A 19,977-nucleotide genomic window follows, 5' to 3' on the forward strand; every position below is an offset into this window, starting at 1 on the left:
TCTCCTTCAGACTAATTATAACGCAGAACATATACAGTTCGTTGTTTAACGCCACACTCAACAATACTCAAGCTATATGACGCCAGTCTGGAAATAATTGGATCTGGACCAGACAATCCAGTGATTGATATCGTGAGCATCAATCTACGCAATTGGGATACGATGACATGTATCACTATAGTCGGTGAGCCTGACCACCCGATCCCGTCAGTCGTCCTTTACTATTAACCACGGGCACGTATTATGAAATCATATTCAGGTATTCCCCGCTCGACGTGTGCACCGGTACACGGCCTAGATTATCTGAAGCATGTTGTCACATAACCCGCTCTCGTGACACGGAAGTGTGAAGGACACGGACGGGACATCAGGCGTGTTATTAGCATTTATGTGGTAAGTACAAACTCTACACTGTGGAATGTACCAGTTATTCTTTCTGCTAGTTTAACACTGCATCATATTCAAGTCACTCCAGTGGCAGAATCGACATGCACTGGGCTTTACTACAGGTGAGTGTTATATATCGAGACTGGAAACAGACTTGAAACGACTTGGGAGGGACTATATTTTGTAAGTGTCCCAATGGTCAAAATGTAGGGGACGGTGCAATAGAGTAGGGGAAAGTAAGGACAGGTTGGGTAGAGTAGGGGAAGGCTGGGGAAGGTGAGGTGGAGAAGAGGAAGTGGGAGTACTGTAGGGGTAGCGGCAAGTCGGGGCAGTGCAGCGGGAGGCGGCATATAGCAGGGGAAGGTGGGGTAGAGTAGGGGAAGGTGGATTAGTGTAGGGGAAGTTGGGGTAGAGTAGGGGAAGGTGGATTAGTGTAGGAGAAGGGGGGATAGTGTAGGGGAAGGTGGATTAATGCAGGGGAGGGATGGTTAGAGTAGGGGAAGGTGGGGTAGAGTAGGGGAAGGTGGGGTAGAGTAGGGGAAGGCGTTGTAGAGTAGGGAAATGTGGGGTAGAGTAGGGGAAGGTGGGGTAGAGTAGGGGAAGGTAGAATATAGTAGGGGAAGGTGGGTAGAGTAGGGGAAGGTTGGCTAAAGTAGGGGAAGGTGGGGTAGAGTAGGGGAATGTGGGATAGAGTAGGGGAAGGTAGGATAGTGTAGGGGAAGGTGGGTTAAAGTAGAGGAAGGTGGGGTAGAGTAGGGGAATGTGGGGTAGAGTAGTGGAAGGTTCGGTAGAGTAGGGGAATGTGGAGTAGAGTAGGGGAAGGTGGGGTAGTGTAGGGGAAGGTGGGTTACAGTAGAGGAAGGTGAGGTAGAGTAGGGGAATGTGGGGTAGAGTAGTGGATGGTTGGGTAGAGATGGGGAAGGTGGATTAGTGTAGGAGAAGGTGGGATAGAGTAGGGGAATGTGGGGTAGAGTAGGGGAAGGATGGTTAGACTAGGGGAAGGTGGGGTAGAGTAGGAGAAGGTTGGGTAGAGTAGGGGAAGGTGGATTAGTGCAGGGGAAGATGGGGTAGAGTAGGGGAAGGTGAGGTAGAGTAGGGGAAGGTGGGGTAGAGTAGGGGAAGGATTGTTAGAGTAGGGGAAGGATGGTTAGATTAGGGGAAGGTGGAGTAGAGTAGGGGAAGGTGGGGTAGTGTAGGAGAAGGCGGGGTAGTGTAGGGGAAGTTGGGGTAGAGTAGGGGAAGGTTGGTTAGAGTAGGGGAAGGCGTTGTAGAGTAGGGAAAGGTGGGGTAGAGCAGGGGAAGGTTTGTTAGAGTAGGGGAAGGCGTTATAGAGTAGGGGAAGGCGTTGTAGAGAAGGTGGGGTTAAGTAGGGGAAGGTGGGGTAGAGTAGGGGAAAGTGGGGTAGTGGAGGGGAAGGTTGGGTAGAGAAGGGGAAGGTGGATTTGTTCAGGGAAAGGTGGGGTAGAGTAGGGGAAGGTGGGGTAGTGTTGGAGAAGGTGGGGTAGTGTAGGTGAAGTTGGGGTAGAGTACGGGAAGGTTGGTTAGAGTAGGGGAAGGCGTTTTAGAGTAGGGAAAGGTGGGGTAGAGCAGGGGAAGGTTTGTTAGAGTAGGGGAAGGCGTTAAAGATTAGGGGAAGGCGTTTTAGAGAAGGTGGGGTAGAGTAGGGGAAGGTGGGGTAGAGTAGGGGAAGGTGTGGTAGAGTAGTGGAAAGTGGGGTCGAGTAGGGGAAGGATGGGTAGAGTAGGGGAACGTTTGGTAGAGTAGGGGAAGGTTGGGTAGAGTCGGGGAAGGTGGGGTAGAGTAGGGGAAGGTGGGGTAGAGTAGGGGAAGGTTTGGTAGAGTAGTGGAAAGTGGGGTAGTGTAGGGGAAGGTTGGGTAGAGTAGGGGAAGGTTGGTTAGAGTAGGGGAAGGCGTTGTAGAGTAGGGAAAGGTGGGGTAGAGTACGGGAAGGTTGGTTAGAGTAGGGGAAGGCGTTAAAGATTAGGGGAAGGCGTTGTAGAGAAGGTGGGGTAGAGTAGGGGAAGGTGGGGTAGAGTAGGGGAAGGTGTGGTAGAGTAGTGGAAAGTGGGGTAGTGTAGGGGAAGGATGGGTAGAGTAGGGGAACGTTTGGTAGAGTAGGGGAAGGTTGGGTAGAGTCGGGGAAGGTTGGGTAGAGTAGGGGAAGGTGGGGTAGAGTAGGGGAAGGTTTGGTAGAGTAGTGGAAAGCTGGGTAGTGTAGGGGAAGGTTGGGTAGAGTAGGGGAAGGTTGGCTAGAGTAGGGGAGAGATGTGGAGGGCAGTTAGGGCAGAGGAAGTCTGGGTAGAAGGGATGTTTGTTGCTGAAAATACTAAATGTGTCTACGTATTTATGACACAATCTAAACATACTAACAGTTTGTGTTCCTGTACAGGCGCTGCAGCACCGACTCCACCAGTCATGCAGATGATCTTCCTCCTTCTGCTGATAGTCCGTGAGTATTGAACGAACCAGGTATTTTTCAAAAGGAACAGAATAGTACATATCGCTCTACTGAAACATTAATGGTTTCATCGGCTATATAATTCAGGAAGCTATCTCTCTGATTTATTTAGTTGTTAATGTTTTTAACAAACCAAAAACACCATTAGAGTCAGAGGTAACCGTGACTTTACAGATGTAATTGATTAATTGATTTCCTCGCCTTAATTTAGAGCAAACGTATATATTTGATATGCAGACAATACAAACTAAACTATAAATAATGTACCATCATCTGCTGCAGTTCTATGACAGTTTCACAAATCGTGCTAGATATTTTAGGTTTAGTTTGCACTTCTCTGTTCCATCATATTGATGATCTGAGAATGAAGCTAAGTAAATATTGCATTATGTCATCATTCGATGCGGTTTGATTCTATTCATAAAATAATTTTACTGTTTTCTTCCATTTCAATGTTTCAGTATTTGAAGCACACGGACAAGACAGTTGTGAATGGGGAAAGTATGGAGAAACGTGCAGCAAAGATTGCCCTCCAAACTGTATCTCCGATTTAGTACGAAACCTCGCACACTGCAAGAAGGAGACAGGGAAATGTTCGGAGGGATGTATGCAGGGGTGGTTTGAGGATCTCTGTGACCACGCTTGTACCAAGAGCTGCTTGAGAAACACATGTAATCGACAGAATGGTTTCTGCACGTTTGGCTGTGATGGAGACTATACAGGCGACTTCTGTAACATTACTGCAGGTTTGGAAAGACGTTTCTTTGTCCTCTGCTGTAACTGGGATATAGTTGCCACATGTAGGCACACAGCCAATGAGTTAATGTTGGCCACGTCATAGACATATTATTTAGTTTAACATAAAAGGTCAAGGCAAGAGAATTATCTTGAGTAATTGCATTCATTACAACAAGGCATATAACAAAGCTTGCCCACCATACTATTTATAAGGGTGGCTCTCTGAACAAATATAACAGATGACCTCTAGATTGGCATTATGAGTATTTGATGATTTTTATTGCAAAACCTTGTAATTAGTATCATTTATAAACATTCATACTTACTAACTTGTTATATATTTATCTCAGGAATGTAAACTTTGGGCTCCAAACGATGTTTTACCATTCCTTACTTTACTTACCATTATTATGTTATCAATATCAGATACAGGATGATACTTTAATAGCCAAGGGAAATTTACTGACACAAACATGATGTAGGATTCATAAGCACAGTTATGCGATGTTTTATTAAATTTATGCATTATTTCACTCTATTATAGTTTGTCCAATACAATAATAGTTATGTTTCATAGCATTTTGATTTTGTATGAAATTGATATTGAAGCCATTTGGGCAGTAAAAAAATGCAGGATAATCCTCTTTGCCATCGTAGTCTGTGAAACATCTGCGTGTATGAATTCAAGTAACGCTGAATTGATCTGTGTCAGCACAGGTACGTCGGCGACACCTCCTCCCAGGGGACACAGTACAGGTGGGTACAAAACACAAATTGAGATATGTATTCCTATAGTGTTGGTAATATGATATGATTGTTTTACTGAATACTTGTGACTGTGTATTTTGTCGACAGCACTGCGTGAATCCAACACAGAGACAACACCGGACCTGGCTGCGATACTTGTCCCTGTGTTCCTCGTCCTGGTTGTCCTCGCTGTGGTGGTGTTCCTAATGTAAGTGTGTACCTGACTCCAGCAGTTTGAGTTTAAGATTATTGCTGTATGTATGTATTTACAAATGTTGTGAACTGACAGGTGATGTCTGAATCTATGCATTTGTGTCGACGGTTCGCACTCAATATAACACCGCCTCCGTAGTATCGTGGTAGTGTGTCCGCTCGGAAAGCGGAATGAGTGAGGTTCAATCCCCGGCTGTGTCATACCAAAGTACGTTAAAAGATGGAACGTATTGTTAATCTGCCCGGCGCTCGTCATTAAGGGCTAAAATAAAGACTGGTCGGCACGGTGTCAGTGGTCATGTTAAACTGCGGCATAGTGTCTCAGTGGGCGAGCATTATATAATCGGCATTCGTCCCTAATAGCACAAGTAGAAAAAACACATACACACGTTGCTATAAAAGTCAATAATCTTGCACCCCACTTTACCTCACACTGCTCAATATAAATATTACAGCCTTAAGTTTACATTCTCAGGTTATTTTTAAAGAGGTGAGGTGGACTGATGTATTTGGCTGCAACGTGACATAGTTTCTATTTTACAGTTTACATACTTCTCAGTTAAAAGCCGTGGTTGTATGCATATTTTCAGATTTCTTTACAAACGAAAACGGAAAAGGGGAGAAAGCATACGGATTATCGATGCAGTGACAGGGATACTTCCATGCTGGAGAACAACTACTTCAGCTGGTACAGCTGCCAGGTAATACAGAAATATAACCTGAAGCAGAATGTCTTCTTCATCACCATCACTCACGTCTATGTACAGAGAATTATATATCAAAACACAACGAAGTACATTCATAAAATGGCAATCCCCTGATTTCCAAAACTATCAATTCGGAAATGGTGATTCATACATTTGTCATGATCTCGATTTTGTATTTTAGGTACAGTGCCGGTGAAGATGGTGAGTATACACCTCGTTATTAATTAATTCTACTAAAGGTGACAGTTTTGTTTTTTGTTTTTGTGGGGTTGTTTTTTAGTTTGTTTTCATTTGTTTTGTATTGTTTTGTTTTTTTGTTTTTTTTGGGGGGGTTGTATAAACGCCTTTTTATGTGACAAAAATTAAAAGATATTGTGATTCGGGAAACTTAAACATAATTATGTTTGTTGCATTGATTAATCTTCAGTTAGTTTCATGTCAGGTTGTACTTTGGACATCAAAATGCAGATTAGGGTTAAACATGCTTCATCTAACCATCATATTTGTTATGTTCCAGAACTTCTCATGTCAGAGGAAGGTAGAGCCAGTAAGTATGGGACACATATAATGGTGTATCTGGGTGATGAATGAAAGTTGTTACAGGAATAAATACGAAGTAAATGTAAATTGTTTTAATGTGTCCGTATGCCATATAAACTTGTCATTGTATCATGACAAATATGGGATTGTATAATGTTGGCCAAGTGTTTTGATAATTAACATGTTCACTGGTAATGCAATTACAATACCGTTTCAGTGGAATATGTGCAGAGCATATGTTTCATGATATCTGACTGTTAGCCGAATATATTGAACAACAATAGTTGGTACCTTACAATATGTTAACACATTAAAGCTATGTTCGCATGTAAGTTATTGCATTGTGTAGTGATAATAGGGGAAACTAAACGTTTTCTGCCATGTACAACTTTTCTAAATTAGCCTACACCATGTCAAAGTGCAGTGAATTTTCAGTTGATAATTTGCAAACATAAAACACTGGACTTCAGTTGTGCAAACATATGCATGTACATTATTTACTTTTATTTTCTGATCATCATCAGAGGGAGATGCTGATTCCACCTGCAGTTTTGATCTCTTGGAAGATGAAGACTTCCCGTCAGGTAAGAACAGAACATGTTCATCAGCATCAGTAATTACATGAGGAGTGTCGTTCAGGTTCGTCCTCTGCATGCATTTGGTAACCTGAATCGTTAGGTGAATCGATGATGTTGATCACATATAACTGTTTTATATGGGTGAGTGTTTCATATATATATGAGTATTTATTGATGCAGACATGACCCTCCTAAAATATAACTGTACAAGAAGTGTATAGAATCTGAACTGGTAATTCTGGATTTCACACTTTGCTTCAATTGTCTATACATGTTTATCATCTTTTACAGGTTCACTAGAACAGAGGATAAAGGATGTCCGAAGGGTGTTTGTTGAAACTGAGAGCTTTAGGAAGGTGAAAGAAAAGTTGGAGACTCTTGGCCATGTGACAATAAGCGGCGCTCGAGGAGAAGGTAAAACAACCATGGCCCTGATACTGGGAGCTGAATACAGGAAGCAGGGGTATGAGCTGGTACTGGTTGAAGATGCTGATAAAGTACAGCTGTCTGATTATCTGGAAAAAGGCAAAGACGTGTGTGTCATATTTGATGACATATTTAAGACATTCAGATCATATATGGATCTGACCGGTCTTGAGCACTTTTTGTACGACCTCCACGTGCACCTGGAACAGTGCGAGTCCAGATCAGAAAGAAGATACCAGCGTCTGCAGCAAGAACCAAGAGATGAACAAATTATGTTCTGTCATCCAAACATATGTGTTATATTCACTGCAGACACCAACGATCTTGAGCGAGTAATGTCGAAGCTAGGAGGCCAAGGTATTTTCAACAGCTCATCAGTTGTCAAACTAGGTTTTATACGCAAGGAGAAGAAAGCATTGTGGCTAGGTCACAAACGTCTATATCAATGTGGAACAAATGTTGATGTGAACAAAATTATTGTACATGAAGAAACAACTGTGGGTTTTCCTCTGGTATGCAAACTTTTCTCAAAGTATGTTGGCTTTCAAATACATGATGACAGTTTTTTCGAGAAACCTGTATTCTACATACAAAATCACTTTCAAACACTTGTTAGCTCATTTGATGACAAGTCAGCTGCCCTCATCCTGGTCTTATTGTGTGATGGGGAGCTCAACATCAGTCAACTGGAGAGTGAAGGTGCCAGCCCAGACCTAGAGGCTCACCTCAAGGCAGTTGCAACTCTTGTGAAGACATCAACCAGACAGGGTGTCGCTGAGGCTGTCAGGAGCTTCTGTGGCACATTGTTGACGGAAGGAAACCCAACAATATTTTCGCATTCTGTGATTTATGATGTCTGTGCTTCTGTTTTATTCAATACTAAACCAGAGTTTACTCTTAAACATTGCAGTATTAAGTTCCTGTTTGAGCATGTACAGGATCAGCAAGTAATTCCTAATGTTGAACAAAAACTCATCGTTTCTTTCTCAGGAGGTTATAATGGAATACTTGTTAACAGAATGGCTGATTCTCTTGCCAGTTGTCCTTCAAGTGAATACATCATGCATCCCATATGGAAGAGGAAAGAAATTGCTGACAAAGTATCTCTCATGATAAAAAATCCAGCTGCCCTGTCTTTTGATACCAAGCACAACATTCTCCATTATGCTTGTTTCACTGGGAACAAGAATATCCTGGAGCGACTTCTTCCTCACTGTGACATCAATAGGCGTGGGTTGAATGGCTGGACACCAGTGATGTATGCAGTTGTCTCTGGACAGATGGAGTGTTTTGACATCCTTGTGAAACGCCAAGCTGACACCACTTTATGTGATAGCAACAAGAACAATTTGCTGCATTTGGCCTGTCAGCATGGATCTTTGCCAACTGTAAAACATGTAAAGAATGTGATCAAGAAACGTCATCCTGCTTTGTATCTCAACGGTCGAGGAATAGGTGATTGGACACCAGTCATGTGTACAGCACTTTCTGGAAAGAAGGATGTTTTAGATTATCTTATCCAAAAGAAAGTAGATTTAACATTAAGAGATAGCAACAACAACACTGTGCTTCACCTTGCGTGTCAGTATGGACATCAGTCCATTGTAGAATGTCTGCTCCCCCACACAGACATCAATACTCAAGGCAACAATGGGCAAACACCAGTTATGTGTGCAATAATGTCTGGGAAGAAGGAAACGTTCGCCCTTCTTGTTTCACACAATGCCGACATCACACTGACTGATGATGACAACAACAACCTCCTTCATGTGGCTTGCCACTTTGATGATGTTTCTCTTTTAGTGGAAATAGTGCCAAAGTTTGAAATTAACAATCAGGGAAAACACGGCTGGACCCCAGTGATGAAGGCAGCTGTAAATGGAAAGAAAGATGCATTCAATATCCTGAAAAGCCTGAAGGCGGACCTCACACTAACTGATGACAACGACAGCAATCTCCTCCATCTTGCATGTCACGGAGGAAATGTCTCCATTGTGATGTTATTACTGCCACAGTTTGACATCAACAGTCGGGGAAACAACGGATGGACGCCAGTCATGTATGCAGCTGCCAGTGGAGTCGAGAGTGTTTTCCACCGGCTTGTGTCACAACGGGCTGATATAACACTGAGGGATGGCTACAACAATTCTGTATTCCATTTAGCATGTATAGGTGGAAATATTTCCATTGTAAAATATCTATTGCCACGGACTGATATCAATTGTCTGGGAAACCACGGGAGAACAGCTATAATGATTGCAGCTCTACTTGCAAAACCAACTCTGTTTAAACTGCTGTTGTCAAAGAAGGCTGATACCACACTGACTGATGATTATGATGACAAGGTCTTGCATCTAGCTTGCCAGGGTGGGAACCGTTCCATTGTGCGGTATCTGATGCTTAAGTTTGCCATGGATGCCTCTGGAAGACATGGGTGGACACCAATCATGATCGCAGCATGGACGGGAAGGAAAGATGTGTTCGATTTGCTGGTGAGTCAGAGAGTTGATATCAGTTTGACTGACGACGACAAAGACAGTGTTCTACATATGGCCTGTCAGGGTGGGAACACAGCTATTGTTGAATATCTTTTAACGGTATTTGACATCAACCTTAAGGGACATAATGGCTTGACACCTGTTATGCATGCAGTGAGGGCAGGACAGAAGAATATGTTCAACTGGCTTGTGTCACACAAAGCTGATCTGAAGTTAACTGATGACTACAGAGAGAATGTTCTGCACGCTGCATGTCAGGGAGGGAGCACAGCTATTGTGGAACAGCTGTTGAGTATGTTTGACATTAATGTTAAAGGAAAAAATGGCCGCACACCGGTGATGCATGCAGTTGCAGCAGGACAGAAGAACGTATTCAACATGCTTTTGTCACAAAAAGCTGACTTGAAACTGCTTGATGATTCTGGGAACAACTTACTGCACCTTGCATGTCAGACTGGAAACCAGTGCATCATAAAGTATCTCCTGACTAGATATGACATTAACAGTCATGGGGAAAACGGATGGACACCAATAATGATGGCAGCTCTCAGTGGAAAGAAGGATGTTTTTGATCTGATTGCAACAAAGGGAGGTGATCAATCATTGACAACTTCTGAGAAGGATAATGTTCTTCATGCAGCCTGCCATGGTGGTAACACAGCCATTGTCAAGAAGGTCATTGACAGCTTTGGTGTCAACTCAAGGGGACGGAATCGTTACACTCCTCTGATGAGGGCAGTTTGTGGGGGCCACGTTGCTGTGTACAAATTCCTGGTGTATCATCATGCTGACCAAACTCAGGTGGACAATGGTGGACACACTCTTCTACATCTTGCTAGTCAGCATGGTCATATCCATATGGTGAACTACATCAGAAGCTCTGTTGATGAGTTTGGCATCAACACTAAAGACAAGGTTGGTTTGACACCTGCTATGACCTCAATCTTATATGATCAAGCTGCTGTGGTGAAATATCTGAAACGTGAAGGTGCAGACATGTCACTGACTGACAACACTGGTGATGATGCATATACCCTTGCCCTCAAAGTAGGAAGCAGACAAATAATAGAACAACTAACACCTGGAGGAGAGTCAGATCTGAACAGCCAGCCCATGACTAAAATAAGTGTCTCACCCGTTCTCCCTGAGAGTGCCAAAGTCACGCCATGGAATAGGCTAATGAAGTCACTGGTGAGAGCACAAATGCATCTACTGGAAACATACGACTGCGGGGATCCTGAACTGAGGCAGCGTGACCACTTCAATGACACATTACTCCATCTGGCTTGTCGTGGAGGAAACAGACAGTGTGTGGAGTTTCTGCTCCCATCCTATGACATCAATGTCCGAGGTCGGTATGACTGGACACCGGTGATGATGGCGGCTGTGTGTGGACATGAGGATGTCTTCAAGTTGCTGGTGGCTCGCAAGGCAGATCTCTCCCTGGTCGCAGATACAGGAGAAGATATCCTCACTCTAGCTCAGCGGGGCAACAGCAAAGGCATCATCACACACTGTGAGACACAAAAAGTGTTTTCTGTGAAATGAGAGAAATACATGTACGTTCAATCCAATCTGTCATAGTGGATTCATATTGTTATATTGAACAGCAATGTGTATCCTGTTCCAAGACTTTTAGTGTTGCTCTCTTGTTGATGTTCAGTACTTTTTCATGATGATGATATAAATCCTGCCGGGGTCCATGCAGGAAGCTAGGCACTGTAAGTCCCCATGGTCCATATTATGGTGATCACCAGCCCATTTATATATTGTGTAGTTAATTCTTTCTGCTTTTAAAAGTTCCACAACTAGTTTAAAATAGACTCCGTAATATTCTAGTTATTGTACTGTCGTTCTATGACAAGTTTTTTTTAATAAATGATACATGTGTTATTAAATGTATTACTTCTCGTCACGTTATTGCTGAAATGTTGCCGATGTGACGTTAAGTATTAACTCACTCACTCACACTTTCATGATGATATTCTGTTCCACTAGGGACTCGTGAGCATAATCCTTTATACAATTTTGCCATAGTCTTAAAAAAAGCGTTTTCTTGCTCACAGTTACTGATATATAAAATGACGTATCAGGAAATAGGATCAGATACATGTACATATATTTTGTTTATGCTATATATTTCAACTTTTCACTTGTTTAAGATTAACTATTTCTTTATTACTTACTGCTTTTGAAGATTATAATACTGCTTAATTCGTAGATATATTGTGTCGTTTATCAGGGTCGTACATTTGACAAGAGTGTGTGAATGAGGTAGGTTTAACGCTGCTTTTAACAGTATTCCAGTTATATTACTGCGTGTCAGCTTAATGTGGGAGGAAAGCCCGAAGTGATGCAGGTCTCAGACGTTTACAACTTCGGTGAAACCCACGAGCACGGATATGGTGCTAACAAACCTAGAAACATAATCTGGGCGACCCGGGATTCGAACCCACAATCATAGGTTTCTGGCGTGCCAAATGGACGCAACTCGGCACAGCGAATCGCGCGCCTTAGACGACTGGGCCACCCGTGACTCTCATTTCACAAGAGAGCAGCGTGGCACATAAGCTTCAAAGTGAAGTGCTTTAATCCATATTTAGTTTCTAAACAAAACTAATGCTTATAACACCTAATTCAATATATATACTATCTTAAAGATATTCATATAGGCATTGATTTGAGTAATATGTTTTATATAAAGGGGGGGTGTGTGGGTGTGGGTGTTATCATGCATTAACAGCTATAGACATATATAGTGTACATATACGTTGGTTTTAGACATTGCTTTATTAGCTTATACTCATAACACGTGAACTATGGCTGTGGTGATGTCTTTATACTTTATTCAACAAACTGTAAATAAGAATAATATGTAAAGCAGCAAGATTTTGAATATTTTCATAACTTGTGTGAACAATGAACACGATCGCTAACTCACAATGGAATATTTGTCTTTAAATATCAGTTGTATTTTGTCTTCAAGTTGAATGATATCTGACAAAATGATGATAAAGGAAGGACGGAAAGACAAACGGATTCGTCATTCAAATGACCATTCACCAAATATGTTCGTCTTTTGTTTTTGTTAATGTGTTTTAAAGTTGATATTTGAATGACGAAATAATTGTTCATTCGCCATTCAATTGCATTGTAATGATTCAAGTTAAATGACGAATGAGAGAGTGAATATGGTTGTACCCCACTTTTGGCAATATTCCAGCAGTACTATGGCAGAGGACCCAGAAAAATTGGCTCAACTCATTGTACCCATGTGGGGAATAGACCCTAGATATTTGGCGTTACGACCCAATGCTTCAGTGGTATTGATGTGCCAACTCGACCAACATATGTACGAACGTCAACAGGCTACACGTGTGTATTGTGCCAACTCGACCAACATATGTACGACCGTCAACAGGCTACACGTATGTATTGTGCCAACCCGACCAACACAAGAACAAAGTTCAACTTACTCTACTGATTGGTAATTGTGTCAACTCAACCAACCCATGAACTCAGGTCAGCTTACTCTACTGATTGGTAATTGTGTCAACTCAACCAACACATGAACTCAGGTCAGCTGACTCTACTGATTGGTAATTGTGTCAACTCTACCAACACATTAAATCAGGTCAGCTTACTCTACTGATTCGTAATTGTGTCAACTCAACCAACACATTAACGTACGTCAACTGATTTTACATACCGCGATATAGCTGTAATACTATTAAAAGCGGCGTTAATTCCAAGTCGCTGACTGACTCACTCACTGTTTATAATTATTGCTATTAATGTACCAACTCGAGCAACACAGGAACGAAGGTCAACTGACTAAACTTATTGGTATTAATGTGTCAACTGGACTAAATGGCCTACATGCATCAATTATTAGTATTAACGAGCGAACTCCAACACAGGCAACACAGTCAACATGCTATGCTCATTGTTATAAATGTGTCAACAGGACCAACACAGGCACAAAGGTCAACATGGTATGCTCATTGTTATAAATGTGTCAACAGGACCAGTACATGCACGAAGGTCAACATGCTATGCTAGTTGGTATATATGTGGCAACAGGACCAACACATGAACGAAAGTAAACATGCTATGATCGTTGGCATAAATGTGTCAACAGGACCAACACAGGCACGAAGGTCAACATGCTATGCTCATTGTTATAAATGTGTTAACCGGACCAACACAGGCACGCAGGTCAACAGGCTAAGGTACTGGTAGAAAGGTGCCATACCTCATGGGGACCATGTCATAATGATAGGGCTGGTAGCTATGAAATTGGTAACGATATGTAAAGGGTATAACAGGAGTGTTATAGCCAAACCAGCGAAGAGAGGAAGACACACACAGGTTACTTCCGACTTCCATATGGTGCCAGCTGAAAAGGAAGCTGGACGAAAGCCTCTGCGCAACTTATGCCTGGACACTGGATGGACGGATCGGGAACAAGGGAGACAACAGCATCAATAATCCGACCCCAGTTTGGAGGTAACATAATAATCCCTTCGCCGTAGCTTAATTAATCAGGTTAAATGATGTAATGTTTGATTTCAGCATCACGACTAAGGTATAAAGGTCAGCGGCGAGGGACTCGATTAGTGAGTGAGTGAGTGAGTGAGTGAGTTGGGTTTAAGGCCGCTTTTAACAGTATTCCATTTATATCACGGCGTGTCAGCTTAATGTGGGAGGAAAGCCCGAAGTGATGCAGCTCTCAGACGTTTACCACTTCGGTGAAACCCACGAGCACGGGTATGATGCTGACAAACCTAGAAACATAATCTGGGCGAACCGGGATTCGAACCCACAATCATAGGTTTCTGGCGTGCCCAAGGGACGCAAGTCTGCACAGCGAATCGCGGCGCCTTAGACGACTGGGCCACCCTGTCCCCTACTCCTACAAGAAGCAGGAAATATGTGTGTTGAGGTCAGGGTGTGTGTGGAGATTGGATGTGTTGGTGTGGATATTGAAAAGTGTGTGCGTGTTGATGAAAATAGTGCGTGTGTGTGTGTGTGTGTGTGTGTGTGTGTGTGTGTGTGTGTGTGTGTGTGTGTGTGTGTGTGTGTGTGTGTGTGTGTGTGTGTGTGTGTGTGTGTGTGTGTGTGTGCGCGCGCGCGCGCGCGTGCTCCAGCGCGTGTGGTGTGCGAAAGTGCATGTGTGTAATTAATGTTTTTTTCTGTTTTGTCTTTTTGCTTTTTGTTTGTTTGTGTTTGTTTTTTTAAGTTTGTTTTCGTTTTTGATGCTTTTTGTCTGTTGTTGTTTTTTGTTTTTGTTTTATCGGGGTGAACCGGCATTCGAACCAACAATCATAGTTTTTTTGCGTGCCCAGGGAATGCAACTCTGCACAGTGATGCCTGAGACGACTGGGCCACCCGTGCCCCAAGACTCGATTAAACATAGGTAGTGACTGGTCATAAGCATATAAATTGCTCAATAAAAACTGCTAAATGTCCTTGTCATGTTATGTGGCCCTCGCTTTGTTTCACATGGGAATGTTATTGTCATTGTGTTTCAGTAGACAAGAGTTCTGAATTTGATTTTGTATCCTGCTTTTTAACATTTGACTTATGTCTGCAATGTGACTATAACGTATCAATACATACTCGCCGCCAAAAAGAAACGCGAACGATAGAAACATATAGAGAGATAACTACGCTATGCATATGTTTCCAAAGCAGTCAAGTGTTACCATGGAGTGACTTTCTTATTACGATATGCGATACGAGATTTCCAAACTTAACACGTTAATCCTGCACGAGACAAATCTGGTCATGGATCTATCACGTCACATGTGATGCATTCATGAGCATCGGTTGACACAACATACCCGTATGTTCGTTTGCGCATAGGACCAATCTACTATCTTCTGTCTCTTGAATATGAGCATGTCTTCATATCTTCATATATTAACCATCATACACGATATTCGCGTTTCTTATTGCGGTGAGTATATAAAGCTAAGATCAAGCTTTGGTTGCGAAATCACCTTTCTTCCTCGTGTTTTAGTATTTGCATATATCAATGTATTTGATAGTATTTTCTTCCGTGATATTTCTCATTTTCCTCGTTTGATGGAAGATGAAAGTAGTAGTGTGTCATTAATTGAAATGTAAAGTAGATGATAATAGTGAGACAGAAGGATACAGGAGACAGTCGTTTTTCAGCAATAGCAAGTCTATTATACTACTTCTTTCTTCAATAATATAGTTTATAAACACTCATTAGACGACGTGTTGACAGTGTATAAGCTATGCGGACACCGTATGTCAAAGCCATATCGTTGCCCTCAGAGAAAAAAATTCCTAACCAACATTTGCGTAAACCTTTCTGAAATAATCAGTAAGAAAACTCGCCTTATAATGTACTCATGTCTGGTTGTAGCACATGGTGTAATAACACAAGAACGTGTTTTCTTGCATGTTGCCACACCTTCAACCAGCTAAACCATGTGCTCAGTGTACTGCGCGTGTGTTCATCATATAATATGTTCATGTGTTTCAGAAAACAAACATGACTGTGCTGACCGACCTCTGCAGCATCTACCTGGCTGTGTCGATATTCGGTAAATATATTTAACAGTTTCTGCTAAAGATATTTTGTTATTTTGCCGTATTATCAAGGCCATGAGAAAGTCAATTTGAATACTGTCGTGTGTTTCTAAATGTGCAGTCTCCTACCATTGGGCTGGCTGTAAGAAACTTTGAAATAGAAGTGACAAAACTATGTCCAGAATTATAAATAAGCTTCTTCCCAAAAGCTGTACGTTTCCCTCTATATCATTAGCATGTGTCAATATTTCAGCAACCAAATGCAACGACAACCAACACTGTTCAGACTGTAACAGTACAACGAGACACTGCATCACAGGCTGCGAGCCTGGATACTACGATAAGAAATGCATGTCTGTGTGCAGCGATAACTGCAGAAATAACAAGTGTATAATGTCCAACACTGGAAATGATTATTGCACTGAGGGATGCGTCCTAGGGTATCAAGGTCCGGGGTGTGGCAAGCCGTGTTACAACCCAGGAGATAACTGTACAGCATGTCCAGGTGTGTGTGAGGGAGGATATTGTCAGCTGGGCTCCTCCTGTGTGTCTGAATGTGTAGACTCCTACTACGGAACTTGTGGTAAGACTTGTTAACGTTCATGTAAATCATGTCACTGGCTGACAGGGACATGTTGCTAATGTCTTGCACCGTATGCTGGCAAAAAACATATATAATATTTCTAACATATTTTGGATTTACGTGGTAGGTTAACATCACACTGTAAACTAATTGTATAAAACAAGTTTTGATATATATTTGTATTCAGTTGCATAAATATGGTCCTTTTCCTTTGTTTCAGTGGTGGCTGAAGCTATACAAATAAACCAAATTTAGTATGGTACATTATCAGATGCATGTATACATCCCTTTCCTTGTGTTTCAGCTGTCGAAGTAATCGATATGAACTTAAAAGGGATAACAAACATAACGGTTATTGACAACAAAACTGTTACCTTCCGATGTGTTGTTCAGGGATTTCCGCCACCAAACGTGTCTATTGTCCATGCAGGAAACTACATACCCGCAATGGACATGGTTAGAATGAATAACACTGTGTATGAACGTGCTGTACGTATCAGCAGCTGTTCCCAACTTGGGAAGTATTACTGCAGAGTGACCAGCTCTTCTGGCTGTAGAGTTGCAGGGTAATTATAACCTTCAGTATTTTATGTGACTAATTTGGTTTTCTACTTGTGTCTATAGTACAATGAAACTACAACACAACGTGCATCTTTCTTTGTTTTTCAGTGAGGGCGTTAAATCATCAGACAGTTGCGAAATTACCATTTACTAATAGCATGGCACAACATTATCACCTCTTGGGAAATTGTAAACTTTCGGCTATTAACAATAAGAGTCAAGCAGAAACTACCTTAGTACTTAATCCAATTGAGGCGATTCACATTTCATTTCTATTTTTCCAGCAAGTCCAAGGAAACACGTTGTAAATGACTGTGAAACTGAAACTCCTTACAATGGAAAAGCGCCTTCTGGGAGAATAACATTCACTCTGTGTGCCTACCCAGACCCAGTAGTAACGAAACTGCATTTTGAAAGACATGGGCCTCCAAAAGACATCACACACAATAATAAGTACAATTACACTATGAAGATGTAAATGTCAAACATCTACGAGTACACACTCACCATTTCCGACATTGCTGAGGAGGACTTCGGGGCGTTTACTTTCAGCTTTGCTTACGACGAACGCGAAATTGATATACTCATCAATGCCTCCCAGCCTAAAGGTAAGAACTGAAGTATAGATCAATGATTTGTAATGTATTAAAATAATTATGTGTCGTTATTCTTATAGCAATTGCCAAAGGTATGATGCTAAACGACCAGAGGACATTACTAATGGAAACAATATAGCCAGTGTTACGTTTAAGGTGGTTTCTATTTGATACAACACTCTTTTTTTCAGAAAGTACGGATCTCGCCTTTTGTTCTATTGCCATTAGTATCGGGACCTCTGTAGTATGCATCCCGCTAGTCTTCATTGCTGTGGCCTGCCTCTTTCATTGGAAGAATGACAAAGGTAAGGATGAGTTAAATACTATGTGTTATATCTATTTTGCTCTATGTCGTGTTAACTGTGTGTATAATGACGTGTCAGTAGATGTTATATATATATTACTGTGAGTCGTCGTCATTCCTAGGTTTATTAAACTTATTTGCTTTCATTCACGACGACGTTAATAACCGTCTGATAAACGAGACTACGGGCTGTTTTCACAAAGCGATCGTAGCACTATTTCCTTGCAGAAACTGAACTCATAACGTACGTCAGATCACTTCCGCATGTTTGTGATAATACATTTTACAAATTTGTCAAAATAATGTACTTCATATTTTACGTTATGACTCGTATTTCTCTCTTATCAGCTGAAAGTGGTTTACTGGAAATGTTCAGCTAAACAAGGTCATTGAAACTCCTTGGCAGCCATTAGTGATTATGTAGCAATCCACAGTCTAAAAAGTACTATCACCATCATCATCTAATATAATCACATTTTCCAAAACTACAAGCAAAGGTAAGTAATTAACAGTTGTCTGGATTGTTTAATGACCATTGTTTATTTTTGCAGATTTTTGCAGGTGAGTTCTGGAAAAAAACTATTCTTCCTCAAATAATTAAATAATTATATTTAATCCCTGAAGTATAAAAACAAAATAATAATCAATAGGAAAAAAGTTGCAGACTTATTTTTGTAAAGTTACTTTAATATATTTTGATAACTAGTATCAGATTGGAATACGCAAAAAGTGAAATGAAACAATACAATCAATCGACAAATCGGACTGCCTGAGATAGCATCTTTGGAAACATTAAAACCCTATACACACACAGTCACAGATGGCATGATGTATTCAACAAATACAAATTGTAAGGCGTGTGATACAAGATATATATAGGGATGTGCAATAACCTTCACGTCTATAAGTATATGACTCATGTTATGTCCTTGTCCCCACAGGTGTGTTCAACCCTACATCACACCTACACATAGTACACATGTGCAATAACCTCCACGTCTATAAGTATATGACTCATGTTATGTCCTTGTCCCCACAGGTGTGTTCAACCCTACATCACACCTACACATAGTACACATGTGCAATAACCTTCACGTCTATAAGTATATGTCCATAAGTATATGACTCATGTTATGTCCTTGTCCCCACAGGTGTGTTCAACCCTACATCACACCTACACATAGTACACATGTGCAATAACCTTCACGTCTATAAGTATATGTCTATAAGTATATGACTCACGTTATGTCCTTGTCCCCACAGGTGTGTTCAGCCCTACATCACACCAACACACAGTACACATGTGCAATAACCTCCACGTCTATAAGTATATGACTCATGTTATGTCCTTGTCCCAACAGGTGTGTTCAGCCCTACATTACACCTACACATGGTACACATGTGTAATAACCTTCACGTCTATAAGTATATAACTCATATTATGTCCTTGTCCCCACAGGTGTGTTCAGCCCAACATCACACCTACACATAGTACACATGTGCAATAACCTCCACGTCTATAAGTATATAACTCATGTTATGTCCTTGTCCCCACAGGTGTGTTCAGCCCTACATCACACCTACACATAGTACACATGTGCAATAACCTCCACGTCTATAAGTATATGACTAATGTTATATCCTTGTCCCCACAGGTGTGTTCAACCCTACATTACACCTACACATAGTACGCATGTGCCACTGGAGAATAGTGATGGTCAAGGCTACGAAGACATTGGAGACACCAGAGTGTGATTCTCATGACAGTGATGGGGGGTGGGATAGCATTGTATACCATTGTGTGTCAAAATGAACAGTTGTGCAAAGGAACATCTGCTGAATAAACTTCATCATATACTAATGCATGACTTAAGTCAACAGTGCTGGAATGTACTGAGGCTCGTGTTGCTGTCCACATGGTCGCCCTGATCACAACGAATGCAGATGCATATTTCACTATGTATTTGTATTTATCACCGTAAATTATACAATTCATGTATGCATGTCTTCCTTAAGCATCGGTCAGTTCACAGGCGTAAACCCATTAACCCACCTTATCACTCCTGTCATATGG

The 19,977-nt window shown here is 41.5% G+C and overlaps 1 protein-coding gene and 1 pseudogene across 1 annotated transcript; both read left to right on the forward strand.

Moving 5' to 3' along the window:
* Positions 1–346: 346 nt before the first annotated feature.
* On the forward strand, positions 347–11,996 carry LOC139461302 (serine/threonine-protein phosphatase 6 regulatory ankyrin repeat subunit B-like). The gene is made up of 9 exons (XM_071242928.1): positions 347–393; positions 2,777–2,836; positions 3,307–3,684; positions 4,439–4,538; positions 5,134–5,244; positions 5,432–5,451; positions 5,768–5,797; positions 6,315–6,374; positions 6,660–11,996. The coding sequence occupies exons 2-9, from the start codon at positions 2,803–2,805 to the stop codon at positions 10,838–10,840; spliced, it is 4,914 nt and encodes a 1,637-aa protein (XP_071099029.1). The 5' UTR covers positions 347–393; positions 2,777–2,802; the 3' UTR covers positions 10,841–11,996.
* Positions 11,997–15,821: 3,825 nt separating this feature from the next.
* LOC139460923 (uncharacterized) lies at positions 15,822–19,673 on the forward strand (annotated as a pseudogene).
* Positions 19,674–19,977: the final 304 nt, after the last annotated feature.

Source organism: Haliotis cracherodii, unplaced genomic scaffold (assembly GCF_022045235.1).
Source record: "Haliotis cracherodii isolate W230 unplaced genomic scaffold, xgHalCrac1.p SCAF_14, whole genome shotgun sequence".
NCBI classification, from domain to species: Eukaryota; Metazoa; Mollusca; class Gastropoda; order Lepetellida; family Haliotidae; genus Haliotis; species Haliotis cracherodii.

What these genes read in the sequence shown, in the direction of transcription:
- LOC139461302 (XM_071242928.1), top strand. Translation starts at nt 2,803, where the DNA reads ATGCAGATGATCTTCCTCCTTCTGCTGATAGTCC. An exon ending in CCTCCTTCTGCTGATAGTCC is followed by an intron (nt 2,837 to 3,306) that starts GTGAGTATTGAA and finishes TCAATGTTTCAG; the next exon opens with TATTTGAAGCACACGGACAA. An exon ending in GTACAGTGCCGGTGAAGATG is followed by an intron (nt 5,452 to 5,767) that starts GTGAGTATACAC and finishes GTTATGTTCCAG; the next exon opens with AACTTCTCATGTCAGAGGAA.